Consider the following 17882-nt stretch of genomic DNA (forward strand, 5'->3'; position numbering starts at 1 on the left):
TGAATTCGTAAGTTTGTTTAGGTTACTTAGAAGTTAGAAGATAAATGCATAATATCAAAAGTTCTCACCCTTAACCCCTTAAACAAAGGTACTAAGTCAAAAAAAAACTAAGACTTCTAGATTTTTTGCTTTTTGGTCTCTTATGGAAAAATGGTCTTTGTTTAAACAATTTAGTTACAGTGCCTAAGGATACTACGTAATAACCACGCAGGTATTAGAGTATCATGTATCGGGTAGGAACGCTGTAATATTTTACCCAAATACTGTTCCTCAGGTGTTTTAGATTTGCTACGTCGTTCGCTGTCATCTAAAATTATATGACGATTTGACAAAAAGTTATATGACATTGAATAACATTTAACATAAAATACATACAACCAAATGAAACATTGATTGAGAATTCACATTAAACATTGATAGTGATTTCACATTACATTAAATGATACACCGACACATAAAAATAATTTAGCACGAACATAAGTTTACTCATGAAAAACTTAATAGATACCAACATACAGTAACAGTTTACTTTAAAAAAAAATTAAATGTACTTGATATGTCCCTGCAAAGTTAAAGTAATTATTATTGGGCAACAGGGCTAGATGATGACGTCTTAATATGAATAAGAACATCATATAATTATTAACTTTTAGTTTGCAACATTGCTATATTAGAATGTCGAATAAACGTTTTGGCTTTGATTTGGAGAAACTGTCCAAATAAATTAAAGTAAAAACCAATATGAGGGTGTACGTACCGAACACGCGAAGAGACACGTCCATGGAAGAAACTCCAGCTTTGTTCTTCGTCTCGATGGTGTACTTTCCAGTGTGAGAACGTTCCAATTTCAATATCTTGATTATACCGATATTGCCCTTTGTTATTATTTCAATGTCCTTGGATTTGTCTATCTTAGATCCATTCTTGTACCAAGTGATGTCAGGATCAGGTATTCCTATTACTGTAGCAGTGACAGTCCATTCTTCTCCTACTCTGTGTTTTTGGTTCAACTCATTTTCAGCTATGCTTATCACAGGTTTCTGCTGTATTTCCAATTGGCAGGACGTTTCCACTTCGCCATGTTCGTTAGTGGCTATGCATTTGTATTCGCCTTCAGAGCTTGTGGTCGATGCAGACGTTACCATTAGTGTTGCTACTCGGTTCTCATAAGTGGCCTTTGCAGTTTTTAATTTCTTATTATCTTTCATCCAAGTAACACTAGGCTGTGGAATGCCTCCAAATATGCACGTCAATTCGACGTCTTCTTTAGGACCACAAACTACGTCTTTAAGTGGCTTCTCTACCGATGGTGGTATCGCTGCCGTGGTTTTCTGCACAATAATGTACTCGGTGACTTCCGAAGATTCACTAACCCCAACATCATTGACGGCAAATATCCTAAATCTATATGATGATTTAGTTTTAAGGTTCTCTACACAATGTTGTGTTTTTACAACGTTCTCTATTGATGTCCATCTGTAATTAAAAATTATTTATTATTTAAAGTTAGGGCCAGTCATAATAGTATTAACCCTGCCACTCATACACCTGCCGCAGAGGCAATATGGAAAATACCTTAGGCTTTAGTCAACCTAGCTTTGTAATGATTTAGAATAGGAAAAAAAATTGGTACAGGAATACATTAATGAAGTTAATGTGTACCTAAGTACACATCTAATAACGAGAAAATATTAACAAAAATCAAATGTTTGCGTTTTACTTACTCTGTTGTATTAATTTCTTGGTATTCAACAATGTAGTATATTATTTCGGAATAGTTGTTGTTTTCTGGCTCTGACCAATAAATATTGATTGATGTGTCATCAGTCTCGAGGACATTTGGTTTTCCAGGTGGAGATGGTACATCTGAAAAAAAAAAATGTTACCTATTAAGTGCAAAGATTTAAAAATTAACATCCATTTTGATTTACATATCAACAGTTCGTGTAACGTACCTGTTATTATAACATTTATTTCGATTTCAGCTTCACCACAGTTATTGACTAGTTTTAATTTATACGTTCCGGCATCAGATGGTTCCGCTTTCTTTATCGTAAGACTGGCTGATTCAGAGTCAATGGATGGTTTCATATGTTTTGACTTCTTAATAATTTTAGAGTTTACAATCCATTCGTCGGAAGGTTGAGGAATAGCGTCGTATAAAACATTAATGCTAACGTCACCACCTCGTTTAACACGATATTCCTTTTCGTACGTTAAGATCTTAGGCGGTGATTCCACAACTGCAAATAAATTAATATTTAAATACGAAAAAATGTCATGATGGTCATCAATAGTGTAAAACAAAATAATATAATTAACATAAACTTTATCAATATACACACCTTCTACTTTTAGTTTAGTTGAGCACTTTGCATCCAGAAGTGTACACGAATACTCGCTTTGATCATCTTCTGTGCATTTCCTTATTATGAGTGTTCGTTTTGTAACGTCTGATATGAGCGTAAACTTTTCTGTATCGCTGATAACTGTTTTTTTCTTGTACCAAGTGACGTCAAGTGTCTCATCTGGTATTTCCACGGTCAAGTAAGCATCTGTGTTTGCTGGGACTACTGTTACTTCCGGCAGCCGCATTGTGAAGGAAATAGATGGTTCTTCAACAGTTAGTCTTGCTTTACACTTGTCGCTACCCACCTCACATGTGTATTCCCCAGCGTCGGAAACGTCAGCATCGTAAATCTTTAATTTTTGTTTCTTCCCATCAATTGTTAGTTGCATGTGATTGGAGAATTGAATTTCTTTTCCATCTTTAAACCAAATCACCAAAGCATCCCCTTTAGTAAGCTCAATTTCGAAAGTAGCTTTGTTACCTTTGCATACTTTTTGATCTTGTAAACGGGATATTATTTCAGGGGGTAGTTCAACTACAGTAACTTCAGCTGTGCATGAATCATCTCGAAGAATGCAGGTATATTCACCTTCATCATGAACGGACGTGTTTCTGATAAGAAGTTTTCTCAAGTTACCTCTCTTTTCTAATTCATATTTATTTTTCTTTGTTTTAATTTCCTCACCGTCTTTTTTCCAAGAAACATCAGCTGTTTCTGAATTGATTTCCACTTCTAGTATGGCAATATCTTTCTCTTTTACTTCAAAGTCTTGTAGGCGGCGAGTAAACTCTGGCACTGTTTCATGTACCGTCAGTTTAGATTTTGTTTCTTGATCTTTAACGACACATTTGATAGTGCCTGAATCAGTTATTTTAGTTTTCTTTATCCTAAGTTTGTGCACCCGACCTTCTTGAATAATTTCTCGGTGGTCCATGCCACTCAACTCGTTATTATTAAGGTACCATTTTGTAGACACGGTATGTGATGTATGACACTCGAGAACTATGGTTTGGCCTTCCTCAGTCTCATAAGACTTACTTAGATTTTTAATGAAAGTTACTTTATCTACATCTATAGTTACTTTGGCGCCATGAGAAGACTTTCCAGCGCTGTTTGATGCTACACATTTATAAGTACCGGAATCAATTTCTGAGTCTACATTTGTTATAATTAATTCGATGTTTTCTCCATCAAAGTTTTGTGTAATTGTATCTGAAGGTGTAATGATTTGATTGTTTCTATACCAGGTAATAATTGGTATAGGATTACCATTAACTTTAGCCAATAGCTTTATAGTCTCATTTTCTTTTACGGTGATTTCTTGGAATCGGTTGACAAATAGAGGCGGTTCCGCGTTCTCCTCCGTCGATTCTGAAAAGTATTAACATAAATTTTAGAACTTAATAATTTGGCACACAGTCTATCTTACATTTACTTGTATGTAAAACAAATACTTGTACTGTTCAGTAACCGTTTAAAATATATATACTTAAGTAAAAGTATTACTTAAATGTAGTCTACTCACCTTCTATTGTAATAACTGCACTGGTTTCAGCAGAACCTTCAGAATTGACAGCTTTAAGAGTGTAAACACCGTCATCTTTTCCTTTCTTTGGATTTATAATGGTAACTGTGTGCATGTCACCAACTGATTTAGTCACAAGTTTTGTGGGTTTATTATTTTTGTACCACGAGACAGTTGGTTCTGGATTTCCTACAACTTGCGCTGAAAGCACAATACTCTCCCCTTCTCTTATGCTCATGCTCTTCAAAGGTTCTATTACTTGAGGTTTTTCTTTTTGACCTGTTCTTATCTTCAACACAATAGGTAAACTAGCTTCACCCTCACGGTTTACAGCCATTACAGTATAGGTGCCTTCCTGCAACTTCTTAACATTTGATATCTTGAGTACACTACAATACATGTGCATGTCAGATTCTGTGCAAACAGAAATGTTTTCATCCGGTGTTATTTCCTCTCCCTTGAAGAACCAAACAATGTCAGGCTCTGGAATAGCAACCAGTCTGCATTCCAAAAATATTTGGGAACCTTCATCTACATATTGTGCTTTCGGTTTTTTAGAGAAGGTGGGTGGAATGCCCTCCAATATATCAGCCAGCGACGATTCCCTTGAAAGGCTTTTTCTTGATAGGACTGTCATTTCAGAACCATGGTCTGACAATGGAGCTTCTACAATAAGTTCAGTGGTGCTAGAAGCAAACCCAGCAGCATTCTTAGCAACGCATGTGAAAGTACCAGCGTCTTCAGGGAATACTTCCCGAATGACCAATGTTGCTACATTGTCATCATCATAGTACATTTGGAAGTCTTGAGAAGGCTTGATTATTGCTGTTTGCCTGAACCAAGTAATCTGCGGTCTCGGGTGGCCTTCCACTTGACACTCAAATTGGACGGTTGCACCATCAGGGGTATGTTTTGGACGAAGTTTCTCTGTGAATATTGGCGCCACTGCCTGTTCCTCAGATGTTGGCTCTGAAAGTTACATAAATAAAATTACTTTGGAAATGTAACCTCATAATAGGTTTTCCTAGTCTTCTGATTTGACCTCATAATAGGTGTACCTAGTGGACGATTGTTGGCTAGACCATAATAGATTGATGGAAAAGAATCAGCCACTGCGACTTAAGTATAGTCTTTATCGGAGCCAGCGATAAAATCGGTCATTGACCTTTGTGCTACCACAGGCCACAGAGATCACCAATCTGATCGCTGACCCCACCCCGTACCACGAAAGCAGCACTTACAAGGGAACGACACACAAGTCACAGTAACGCATCAAAGCGATATTTATAATTTTATTTTGATGCTAACTTAAAGCAAACACAAAACCTAACCATTGTTATCCGTGGCCCCGGATATATACCTACCATAGTTCTCCTTTGTTCTGGAAAAGTCATTTTAAAAGTTACTTACTTTCAAATACAGGAAGTTTATCGATTTTTTCATTTAGTTTCTTCTGTACGTAAAGTGTGTAATTTGCTTCATCCATTAAATATTGCGCAGGCACCCAACCCTTCTCCTCCGTCAAATGTTTACGCACAAACCACCAGTCCTGGTTCGTAGTTTCTGTGATACAAAAAAATATTTATTGCATTCATATTGCTTGTACAGTTAGAAGGAATGAAAGTATGTCGTATTTATTAAAGAAAACAAATAACTACCGAGTATGTAGAGTCGTTCACCCTCTACAAGATTGATGGCCTCATCCGTCTCCGCGACGTAGGAATAGACGGCAAACACCGTGTCACCGCTTCTGACGTCCAGAGGTGTGTCTGGAAGAGTTCAATAAGTATTAAATACAATTTATTGTACAGTAAAACTTAGTGTGAGATCTAGGTAGGACAGTGGGGTTACCACCACCGTACATTGTAACTTAACAATCCTTAAACAGCTTCTCGCTTATCAAATGTGACGAAACTTTTGTAGCTAGAGATAACAGTAATAACAGCAAAATGAGAAATAGACAGCCAATTACAACGTACATCGTTAGCTTTAGACTGTATACAACATAAAAGCAACTTTTTTTCTTTCTAAATAACTTTCCCATGGCATAATTTGTTAAACTTTAAATTTATTTCATAAATATAATCTAAAATACTTTCTTAATTATCATGTACTTAACAATTCAAAATCAACGTTTTAATGCATAAAGCAACTGGCCACAAATAATGCCTAATTTAAGTATATATTTAACTTCTAAAATACAGGTTTTCACCTAGTTTAGAAGTTATAAACATACATAATAAACTACTGCATTATTTGTTACCACCAAAAACTCAACACAGATTTTTTTTTTGTAAAAGTCTAAAGTTAAGTTAATTTTAGGCCATATTAATATTAAGTTACTTTTTGTGTGTTTTTTTTGGTCAAATAAACATTATTTATTATTATTATTATTTATTAATATGAGGTCTGAAATCTGTGTTGTATAGGAAATTTTCTATTACTAAAAGTAAAATAAACAATATAACAAAAATAATTGGATTATAAACTAGATCGATGAAGGAAGAATAAGAAGAAGCTCATGTAGGTACTCGTAATTTCACTTTATCAAAGTTTGTTTGAATGATAATTTTGGTAACAAAATGTAGTAGGATATACCTGGAAAGTCTTGTTCCCGCGATATGCTCATTGTAACGTCAGCTTCTGAAATATAAATTAAAGTCTATGTATAAACAAAATACTAAAATTTATTTAAAGCAGGAAGACGCCACAAGATATGTTTGTTTACTCTGTAAAAATGAATAATAGAAAAGTAAGCAGTTTTGTATAAGCAAAATGGTTATAGCTAATCATAATCAGTGAGGAAAGCAATATTAGTAAAAAAGAAAAACACACTGTCTCATCTAATAAATATTATATTTTTTTATTTTATTGTTAAATATTATATTTTTTACTTTTTAATTGTCTATTTACTGATTTAAACGAATAATTATAATAATGTACGAATATTGCTGGATTTTCTGGCTGGAACATCCAACAATGCGATGGTTTATATTATGAAAATAATATACTACCTTTTACCGCCATCATTACATTTATCTGGCAAGTTTTGGTTAGTCCAAGCAAGCTTCTGATCCTGGTTTATTTAAGCTTCAAAGCAGTAGCACAGCTAATAATTATGGTATTGTAAGTTACCTTGTAGAGAAGGTTTCTTTGGTTTACGTTTAGATAAAATTGTGATATGTTCTTCTTCATAAGCGTTTTCGTTTATTCTCTTTGGTTTAAGCTCGACACTTAATTCTTCGATTTCACTTACTTCATAGGTTGGTTTTTTAGGTTTTCTTTTAATTACCATTTCTACTTTATCTTCAGACTCATCTTCACTCAAAAATATTTCTTCTGCTTGACTGTCGTCTTCTATTTCTTGTCTTATTTGTATAGATGTTTCATCAGCAGCTTCACCAAATAATACTTTGCGTTTAGCTTTTAATTTAATCTTGCTTGAAAGTGACAATTCTTCCGTTGTGAATTGATCAATTTGTGATTTTACATCAAAACTTACTTCTTCTTGATCATCTATATGATATTCTGACTTAGGCTGTAATTTAAAACTTACATCCTCAGAGATTTCTGAAGGAGCTTGAATACTTTTGGGTTTTGAAACTGTAACATTCGATGTTATTTCTTTCTGTTTAGTTTTAGATATTTTTTTAGGTTTTTTATTTAAAGATAACATAACATTTTCTGTTTCTTCACCCTCTTCGATATCACTTTCGATTACTTCCACAACATCTGGGCCTTCTGTTTCTTCATAAAATTTAATAGAAGTTTCGTCTGCTTCTTCGTTGAATGTCGGTTGCCTATGTGGTTTCAATTTAACTTTGCTTGACATTGAAATTTCTTCCTCAGCATATGAATCTAATTGTATGTTAAACTCTTGCTCTACATCTTCCTTAGTTTTAGTACTTTTTGGTCTAAAGGTTACGTTTTCGGGTTCAGTAATTTCAGGTAAAGTAACTGACGACTTTCGCACCGGCTTAAGTTTCTTTTTAAGTGTTACTTCGTCAACAATTTCTTCAGTTACTTTTACACTGGGGCGTCTGGGTTTTACGGTAAACTGTCCAGGTAAGTCTTCATCTTCATTTTGCACTATCGATTCTTGATTTTGTTTTCCTACCTCGGAGCTTTCTTTTAATGAAAGTACAATATCATCATGTCCAAACAAAGGTGTTTCAAGTTCAACCTTTTCAATTTCGCTAAGTATTGGTTCTTTATACTGTTTCTTTTTAATTTTTGCTGCTTCTTTAACATTTCGAGACAAAATGCCATTTTGTCTTACGCTACCTAAAAAGCTCACTGCTGGTTTTGATATAAGTGGAGGCCAGTCTGTAATAAACCGAATGCGACTTTTTAATTGGAATTTAGGTAAAGCTACTTGTGTTAAATCCTCTTTTTGTTTTGTTACAGTTTTCTTTAATTTTAGTTTGGTGAACTGTGGACCTTCGAAACTTTCAGCATGCTGAGCGGTACTTAATTCTACAGTTTTTCTTTCAATTTTAATGGGTGTAAGTTTAAGTTTTTTCATTTTATTTGGTTTGGATTCGTCAATTATTTTAGGAATTTTGTCAGTAACTTCTAATTGATCATCGTTCTCTTTAGCTGGCTTTTCGTCATCTGACATAGTTTTATCTAATTCAATTTTGTCTTGTGCGCTTTTCGGAGATTTCAAAATGTTTTTCTTTTTAGGTTTTAAGTCTGATTTAATAGATTTTGTTTTAGTTTGCAAATTATCTACTATATCTTCTTCCGTTTTTGGTCTTTTTGGAATATTCTTATCAGCATCTGCTGGAGATAAAGACCTATCTTTGGTGTCAGTTTCATGATCCAAATCAGTGGTTTTGATGGGCATTTCAGAAGTTAAAAGTTCTTGCTCATCCGATATTATTGGGACATCCTTTTTATTATCAAATTCAAATACCTCAGGCTTCTCTAATACAGGTGCTTCGTGATCTGGAAGATTAAGCTTTATAGGCTTTTTAACTATTTTTGCAGCTTCTTTCACATTTCGAGACAAAATACCACTTTGCCTTACGCTACCCAAAAATGACACAATTGGCGTGTTGACGTTTGGTGGCCAGTCGGAAATATATTTAATACGGCTTTTGAGCTGAAACTTAGGGAGTGTAACCGATACTGACTCTTGTTTGGGTTTTAGGCTTGGTTTCTTAAGTTTCAATTTAATAAACTGTGGCCCTTCTACTTGTTCTGCATGTTGTGCTTTGGTAATAACCATTTTTTGTTGTTCTATTTTCATAGGAACAAGTTTTGCTTTTGCTGGTTTTTCCGGAAGCACAGGTGATGGTTCTGTCGAATCTTCTTTTCTGGGCTTCTGTTTTTCTCTCAAGGCTACAATTTTATCTGTAAAAAATAAGATACTGTAAATATATTAATCGATGACATGACAACTACAGCTATACATAACCTGAAAACATGATAAAATAATACATACGTTAAAGCCCTGCAATAAATAAAAGGTTTCTTGTCTTATTAATGTGAATGTGTATGTGTGTGGAAAACGGTTAAGTAACCATTATGTATCATTCTTTATCCGAAAAATAGTTCCGCAGAGCTTCAATGGAAGTGTAATCATCAAAGATAATCGCAAATATGGTAACGGTCAAACCGTAAGGAAAATTAACGCTTTTATCTACCTCCGCAAAATTAATGTTTGATAAATGAGCTTACTTCTTTGTATAAAAATCGACAGCAAAAATTTTTTCAACCGTGGATGATCTTGAGACGACGCATATGTTAAATAGGTACCTTCCGTATTTTATTTTCACTGAACCTGTAATAATTGTTGGCATCGAAGCTACGACGTCCATTTCTAATATAATGATTTCAGGCAGTTGTTAGTGGTGTGGTACTTTATCTCGTCAGTATCAGTTTAAAGAAGTTAAACGTTTACAATTTCCGAACTTTTGCTGATTTAAGTTATTTTGATTATAGCATTTTTGTGTCCTGTTTTATGTTTGGTCCGTGCTGTGAATGTTAGGATATGGTTGTGATAATCGTGTGTTTGTAGAAGGCGCCATGGTACCTTAAAACCTACCTTATTTTTGATTCTGTGATTAGTACCGATTTTGCGTTTAGTCTTACCGTCAGGAGATTGCATGTCTTCAACTGTCGATTCTTCCGGGAGCTCCACTATTTTGACGGGCTTGATATGTTCAGGGGTTTCTTTCTCGGTTACATTGAATGTACGAATCGGGGGTTCTCCGTCCTTTTCTACGGTTGTAATTTCCTCTTTTGGTCCTTGTTTCTTCTTAATAACCCGCTTTGTAGTTTTGACTTTTTTAACATCGCCTGTTTCAGTTTTGACCTGCGTGACCGTGACAGTTTCTGGAGCAACTTCGATTGTTGTAGCCTTTTGAGGTTCGATTGTTTGTGTAAAGTCAGACGAATCGTCAGTGTATGGTGTTTCAGTAGTGTGTACTGTGTGAATAGGTTGTTCGTCATCGTGTGATTCTGTGGTGAGTACTGTGGTTTGTACCTTAGGACCTACTTTCTTTTTGATTGTGTGTTTGGTAGTAATTTTACGTTTAGTCTTACCGTCAGGAGATTGGGTGTCTTCAACCAAAGATTCTTCCGGGAGCTCAACTATTTCGACCGGCTTGATATCTTCAGGGGTTTTTTCCTCGGTTACAGTGAATGTAGTAATCGGGGCTTCCCCGTCCTTTTCTACTGTTGTAATTTCTGTAACTTCTTCTTTAGGTCCCCTTTTCTTCTTGATAACCCGCTTCGTAGTTTTGACTTTTTTAACATCGCCTGTTTCAGTTTTAACTTGCGTGACCGTGACAGATTCTGGAGCTTCTTCGATTGTTGTAGCCTTTTGAGGTTCGATTGTTTGTGTAAAGTCAGACGAATCGTCAGTGTATAGTGTTTCAGTGGTGTGTACTGTGTGAATAGGTTGTTCGTCATCGTGTGTTTCTGTGGTGAGTACTGTGGTTTGTACCTTTGGGCCTACTTTCTTTTTGATTGTGCGTTTGGTAGTAATTTTACGTTTGGTCTTACCGTCAGGAGATTGCATGTCTTCAACAATCGATTCTTCCGGGAGCTCAACTATTTCGACCGGCTTGATATCTTCAGGGGTTTCTTCCTCGGTTACAGTGAATGTAGTAATCGGGGCTTCCCCGTCCTTTTCTACTGTTGTAATTTCTGTTACTTCTTCTTTAGGTCCCTTTTTCTTCTTGATAACCCGCTTCGTAGTTTTGACCTTTTTTACATCACCTTTTTCAGTTTCGACTTGCGTGACCGTGACTGTTTCTGGAGCTTCTTCGATTGTTGTAGCCTTTTGAGGTTCGATTGTTTGTGTAAATTCAGACGAATCGTCAGTGTGTAGTGTTTCAGTGGTGTGTACTGTGTGAATAGGTGTTTCGTCATCGTGTGTTTCTGTGGTGAGTACTGTGGTTTGTACCTTTGGGCCTACTTTCTTTTTGATTGTGCGTTTGGTAGTAATTTTACGTTTGGTCTTACCGTCAGGAGATTGCATGTCTTCAACAATCGATTCTTCTGGGAGCTCAACTATTTCGACCGGCTTGATATCTTCAGGGGTTTCTTCCTCGGTTACAGTGAATGTAGTAATCGGGGCTTCCCCGTCCTTTTCTACTGTTGTAATTTCTGTTACTTCTTCTTTAGGTCCCTTTTTCTTCTTGATAACCCGCTTCGTAGTTTTGACCTTTTTTACATCACCTTTTTCAGTTTCGACTTGCGTGACCGTGACTGTTTCTGGAGCTTCTTTGATTGTTGTAGCCTTTTGAGGTTCGATTGTTTGTGTAAATTCAGACGAATCGTCAGTGTGTAGTGTTTCAGTGGTGTGTACTGTGTGAATAGGTGTTTCGTCATCGTGTGTTTCTGTAGTGAGTACTGTGGTTTGTACCTTTGGGCCTACTTTCTTTTTGATTGTGCGTTTGGTAGTAATTTTACGTTTGGTCTTACCGTCAGGAGATTGCATGTCTTCAACAATCGATTCTTCCGGGAGCTCAACTATTTCGACCGGCTTGATATCTTCAGGGGTTTCTTCCTCGGTTACAGTGAATGTAGTAATCGGGGCTTCCCCGTCCTTTTCTACTGTTGTAATTTCTGTTACTTCTTCTTTAGGTCCCTTTTTCTTCTTGATAACCCGCTTCGTAGTTTTGACCTTTTTTACATCACCTTTTTCAGTTTCGACTTGCGTGACCGTGACTGTTTCTGGAGCTTCTTCGATTGTTGTAGCCTTTTGAGGTTCGATTGTTTGTGTAAATTCAGACGAATCGTCAGTGTGTAGTGTTTCAGTGGTGTGTACTGTGTGAATAGGTGTTTCGTCATCGTGTGTTTCTGTGGTGAGTACTGTGGTTTGTACCTTTGGGCCTACTTTCTTTTTGATTGTGCGTTTGGTAGTAATTTTACGTTTGGTCTTACCGTCAGGAGATTGCATGTCTTCAACAATCGATTCTTCCGGGAGCTCAACTATTTCGACCGGCTTGATATCTTCAGGGGTTTCTTCCTCGGTTACAGTGAATGTAGTAATCGGGGCTTCCCCGTCCTTTTCTACTGTTGTAATTTCTGTTACTTCTTCTTTAGGTCCCTTTTTTTTCTTGATAACCCGCTTCGTAGTTTTGACCTTTTTTACATCACCTTTTTCAGTTTCGACTTGCGTGACCGTGACTGTTTCTGGAGCTTCTTCGATTGTTGTAGCCTTTTGAGGTTCGATTGTTTGTGTAAATTCAGACGAATCGTCAGTGTGTAGTGTTTCAGTGGTGTGTACTGTGTGAATAGGTGTTTCGTCATCGTGTGTTTCTGTGGTGAGTACTGTGGTTTGTACCTTTGGACCTACTTTCTTTTTGATTGTGCGTTTGGTAGTAATTTTACGTTTGGTTTTACCGTCAGGAGATTGCATCTCTTCAACCATCGATTCTTCCGGGAGCTCGACTATTTCAACCGGCTTGATATCTTCAGGAGTTTCTTTCTCGGTTACGGTGAATGTAGTAATCGGGGCTTGCCCGTCCTTTTCTACTGTCGTTATTTCTGTTACTTCTTCTTTCGGTCCTTGTTTCTTCTTGATAACCCGCTTCGTAGTTTTGACTTTTTTAACATCGCCTGTTTCAGTTTTGACTTGCGTGACCGTGACAGTTTCTGGAGCTTCTTCGATTGTTGTAGCCTTTTGAGGTTCGATTGTTTGTGTAAAGTCAGACGAATCGTCAGTGTATGGTGTTTCAGTGGTGTGTACTGTGTGAATAGGTTGTTCGTCATCGTGTGATTCTGTGGTGAGTACTGTGGTTTGTACCTTTGGACCTACTTTCTTTTTGATTGTGCGTTTGGTAGTAATTTTACGTTTAGTCTTACCGTCAGGAGATTGGGTGTCTTCAACCAAAGATTCTTCCGGTAGCTCAACTATTTCGACGAGCTTGATATTTTCAGGGGTTTCTTCCTCAGTTACGGTGAATGTAATAATCGGGGCTTCCCCGTCCTTTTCTACTGTTGTAATTTCTGTAACTTCTTCTTTAGGTCCCTTTTTCTTCTTGATAACCCGCTTCGTAGTTTTGACTTTTTTAACATCTCCTTTTTCAGTTTTGACTTGCGTGACCGTGACAGTTTCTGGAGCTTCTTCGATTATTGTAGCCTTTTGAGGTTCGATGTTTTGTGTGAAGTCTGTTGTGTTTTCATCATATTCTGTTTCAGTGGTATGTACTGTGATGATTGGTTGTTGGTCATCGTGTGTTTCTGTGGTGAGTACTGTGGTTTCTACCTTCGGACCTACCTTCTTTTTGATAGTGCGCTTAGTAGTGATTTTGCGTTTTGTCTTACCGTCTGGAGATTTGATGTCTTCAACCGTCGATTCTTCCGGGAGCTCGACTATTTCATCCGGCTTGATCTCTTCAGGGATTTCTTTCTTAGTTACAGTGAATGTAGTAATCGGGGCTTCGCCGTCCTTTTCTACTTTGGTTATTTCTGTTACTTCTTCCTTCGGTCCTTGCTTCTTCTTGATTACCCGTTTCGTTGTTTTGACCTTTTTGACATCGCCTGTTTTAGTTTTGACTTGCGTGACCGTGACAGTTTCTGGAGCTTCTTCGATTATTGTAGCCTTTTGAGGTTCGATTGTGTGTTTAAAGTCAGTTGTGTCTTCATCAGATAAAGTTTCAGTTGTGTGTACTGTGACGATTGGTTGTTGGTCATCGTGTGTTTCTGTGGTGAGTACTGTGGTTTCTACCTTTGGACCTACCTTCTTTTTGATAGTGCGCTTAGTAGTGATTTTGCGTTTCGTCTTACCGTCTGGAGATTTAATGTCTTCAACCGTCGATTCTTCTGGGAGCTCGACTATTTCGACCGGCTTGATATCTTCAGGTGTTTCTTCCTCGGTTACAGTGAATGTAGTTATCGGGGCTTCGCCGTCCTTTTCTACTGTCGTTATTTCTGTTACTTCCTCTTTCGGTCCTTGTTTCTTCTTGATTACCCTTTTCGTTGTTTTGACCTTTTTAACATCGCCTGTTTCAGTTTTAACTTGCGTGACGGTTACAGTTTCAGGAGCTTCTTCGATTGTTGTAGCTTTTTGAGGTTCGATTGTTTGTGTAAAGTCAGTGGTGTTTTCATCATATTCTGTTTCAGTGGTGTGTACAGTGATGATTGGTTGTTGGTCATCGTGTGTTTCTGTGGTGAGTACTGTGGTTTCTACCTTCGGACCTACCTTCTTTTTGATAGTGCGCTTAGTAGTGATTTTGTGTTTAGTCTTACCGTCTGGAGATTTGATGTCTTCAATCGTCGATTCTTCTGGGAGCTCGACTATTTCGACCGGCTTGATATCTTCAGGTGTTTCTTCCTCGGTTACAGTGAATGTAGTTATCGGGGCTTCGCCGTCCTTTTCTACTGTCGTTATTTCTGTTACTTCCTCTTTTGGTCCTTGTTTCTTCTTGATTACCCGTTTCGTTGTTTTGACCTTTTTAACATCGCCTGTTTCAGTTTTAACTTGCGTGACCGTGACAGATTCTGGAGCTTCTTCAATTGTTGTAGCCTTTTGAGGTTCGATGTTTTGTGTGAAGTATGTTGTGTTTTCATCATATTCTGTTTCAGTGGTGTGTACTGTGACGATTGGTTGTTGGTCATCGTGTGTTTCTGTGGTGAGTACTGTGGTTTCTACCTTCGGACCTACTTTCTTTTTGATAGTGCGCTTAGTAGTGATTTTGTGTTTAGTCTTACCGTCTGGAGATTTGATATCTTCAACCGTAGATTCTTCCGGCAGCTCGACTATTTCGACCGGTTTGATCTTTTCAGGGATTTCTTCCTCAGTTACAGTGAATGTAGTAATGGGGGCTTCCCCGTCCTTTTCTACTGTTGTTATTTCTGTAACTTCCTTTTTCGGTCCTTGTTTCTTCTTGATTACTCGTTTCGTTGTTTTGACCTTTTTAACATCGCCTGTTTCAGTTTTAACTTGCGTGACCGTGACAGATTCTGGAGCTTCTTCGATTATTGTAGCCTTTTGAGGTTCGATTGTGTGTTTAAAGTCAGTTGTGTCTTCATCAGATAAAGTTTCAGTTGTGTGTACAGTGATGATTGGTTGTTGGTCATCGTGTGTTTCTGTGGTGAGTACTGTGGTTTCTACCTTCGGACCTACCTTCTTTTTGATAGTGCGCTTGGTAGTGATTTTGTGTTTAGGCTTACCGTCTGGAGATTTGATGTCTTCAAGCGTCGATTCTTCTGGGAGCTCGACTATTTCGACCGGCTTGATATCTTCAGGTGTTTCTTCCTCGGTTACAGTGAATGTAGTTATCGGGGCTTCGCCGTCCTTTTCTACTGTCGTTATTTCTGTTACTTCCTCTTTCGGTCCTTGTTTCTTCTTGATTACCCGTTTCGTTGTTTTGACCTTTTTAACATCGCCTGTTTCAGTTTTAACTTGCGTGACGGTTACAGTTTCATGAGCTTCTTCGATTGTTGTAGCCTTTTGAGGTTCGATTGTGTGTTTAAAGTCAGTTGTGTCTTCATCAGATACAGTTTCAGTTGTGTGTACTGTGACGATTGGTTGTTGGTCATCGTGTGTTTCTGTGGTGAGTACTGTGGTTTCTACCTTTGGACCTACCTTCTTTTTGATAGTGCGCTTAGTAGTGATTTTGCGTTTCGTCTTACCGTCTGGAGATTTAATGTCTTCAACCGTCGATTCTTCTGGGAGCTCGACTATTTCGACCGGCTTGGTATCTTCAGGTGTTTCTTCCTCGGTTACAGTGAATGTAGTTATCGGGGCTTCCCCGTCCTTTTCTACTGTTGTTATTTCTGTTACTTCCTCTTTCGGTCCTTGTTTCTTCTTGATTACCCGTTTCGTTGTTTTGACCTTTTTAACATCGCCTGTTTCAGTTTTAACTTGCGTGACCGTGACAGATTCTGGAGCTTCTTCAATTGTTGTAGCCTTTTGAGGTTCGATTGTGTGTTTAAAGTCAGTTGTGTCTTCATCAGATACAGTTTCAGTTGTGTGTACTGTGACGATTGGTTGTTGGTCATCGTGTGTTTCTGTGGTGAGTACTGTGGTTTCTACCTTTGGACCTACCTTCTTTTTGATAGTGCGCTTAGTAGTGATTTTGCGTTTCGTCTTACCGTCTGGAGATTTTATGTCTTCAACCGTCGATTCTTCTGGGAGCTCGACTATTTCGACCGGCTTGATATCTTCAGGTGTTTCTTCCTCGGTTACATTGAATGTAGTTATCGGGGCTTCGCCGTCCTTTTCTACTGTCGTTATTTCTGTTACTTCCTCTTTCGGTCCTTGTTTCTTCTTGATTACCCGTTTCGTTGTTTTGACCTTTTTAACATCGCCTGTTTCAGTTTTAACTTGCGTGACCGTGACAGATTCTGGAGCTTCTTCAATTGTTGTAGCCTTTTGAGGTTCGATGTTTTGTGTGAAGTCTGTTGTGTTTTCATCATATTCTGTTTCAGTGGTGTGTACTGTGACGATTGGTTGTTGGTCATCGTGTGTTTCTGTGGTGAGTACTGTGGTTTCTACCTTCGGACCTACTTTCTTTTTGATAGTGCGCTTAGTAGTGATTTTGTGTTTAGTCTTACCGTCTGGAGATTTGATATCTTCAACCGTAGATTCTTCCGGCAGCTCGACTATTTCGACCGGCTTGATCTTTTCAGGGATTTCTTCCTCAGTTACAGTGAATGTAGTAATCGGGGCTTCCCCGTCCTTTTCTACTGTTGTTATTTCTGTAACTTCCTTTTTCGGTCCTTGTTTCTTCTTGATTACCCGTTTCGTTGTTTTGACCTTTTTAACATCGCCTGTTTCAGTTTTAACTTGCGTGACCGTGACAGATTTTGGAGCTTCTTCGATTGTTGTAGCCTTTTGAGGTTCGATTGTTTGTGTAAAGTCAGTGGTGTTTTCATCATATTCTGTTTCAGTGGTGTGTACTGTGATGATTGGTTGTTGGTCATCGTGTGTTTCTGTGGTGAGTACTGTGGTTTCTACCTTTGGACCTACCTTCTTTTTGATAGTGCGCTTAGTAGTGATTTTGCGTTTCGTCTTACCGTCTGGAGATTTAATGTCTTCAACCGTCGATTCTTCTGGGAGCTCGACTATTTCGACCGGCTTGATATCTTCAGGTGTTTCTTCCTCGGTTACAGTGAATGTAGTTATCGGGGCTTCGCCGTCCTTTTCTACTGTCGTTATTTCTGTTACTTCTTCCTTCGGTCCTTGCTTCTTCTTGATTACCCGTTTCGTAGTTTTGACCTTTTTAACATCGCCTGTTTCAGTTTTTACTTGCGTGACCGTGACAGATTCTGGAGATTCTTCGATTGTTGTAGCCTTTTGAGGTTCGATGTTTTGTGTGAAGTCTGTTGTGTTTTCATCATATTCTGTTTCAGTGGTGTGTACTGTGACGATTGGTTGTTGGTCATCGTGTGTTTCTGTGGTGAGTACTGTGGTTTCTACCTTTGGACCTACTTTCTTTTTGATAGTGCGCTTAGTAGTGATTTTGTGTTTAGTCTTACCGTCTGGAGATTTGATGTCTTCAATCGTCGATTCTTCTGGAAGCTCGACTATTTCGACCGGC

At 37.8% G+C, this 17882-nt stretch overlaps 1 protein-coding gene and 1 long non-coding RNA gene across 16 annotated transcripts in view; one reads left to right on the plus strand and one right to left on the minus strand.

Annotated features, from left to right (window-relative positions):
• The window catches only part of LOC119694786, a 97805-nt gene that overhangs the window by 5047 nt on the left and 74876 nt on the right, over positions 1-17882 (plus strand). The gene's annotated exons all lie outside the window — the stretch shown is intronic.
• LOC105384109 (titin) overlaps positions 1-17882 on the minus strand; it is a 92743-nt gene that overhangs the window by 3575 nt on the left and 71286 nt on the right. For 9 of the 15 annotated variants that reach the window (XM_048632403.1, XM_048632402.1, XM_048632401.1 and 6 more), the window contains 9 exons: positions 7012-9234; positions 6475-6519; positions 5535-5645; positions 5287-5439; positions 3877-4845; positions 2346-3722; positions 1956-2243; positions 1725-1866; positions 758-1476 (listed from right to left, as the gene is read on the minus strand). In XM_048632403.1, coding sequence (XP_048488360.1) covers positions 758-1476; positions 1725-1866; positions 1956-2243; positions 2346-3722; positions 3877-4845; positions 5287-5439; positions 5535-5645; positions 6475-6519; positions 7012-9234 — 6027 coding nt within the window. Of the gene's footprint in view, positions 1-757; positions 1477-1724; positions 1867-1955; positions 2244-2345; positions 3723-3876; positions 4846-5286; positions 5440-5534; positions 5646-6474; positions 6520-7011; positions 9235-9975; positions 10706-13149; positions 13157-13249; positions 13282-14124; positions 17762-17882 lie in introns of all 15 variants that reach the window. The other 6 variants (XM_048632392.1, XM_048632393.1, XM_048632390.1 and 3 more) reach the window with 3 other exon arrangements.

This window comes from Plutella xylostella, chromosome Z (genome assembly GCF_932276165.1).
Source record: "Plutella xylostella chromosome Z, ilPluXylo3.1, whole genome shotgun sequence".
NCBI classification, from domain to species: Eukaryota; Metazoa; Arthropoda; class Insecta; order Lepidoptera; family Plutellidae; genus Plutella; species Plutella xylostella.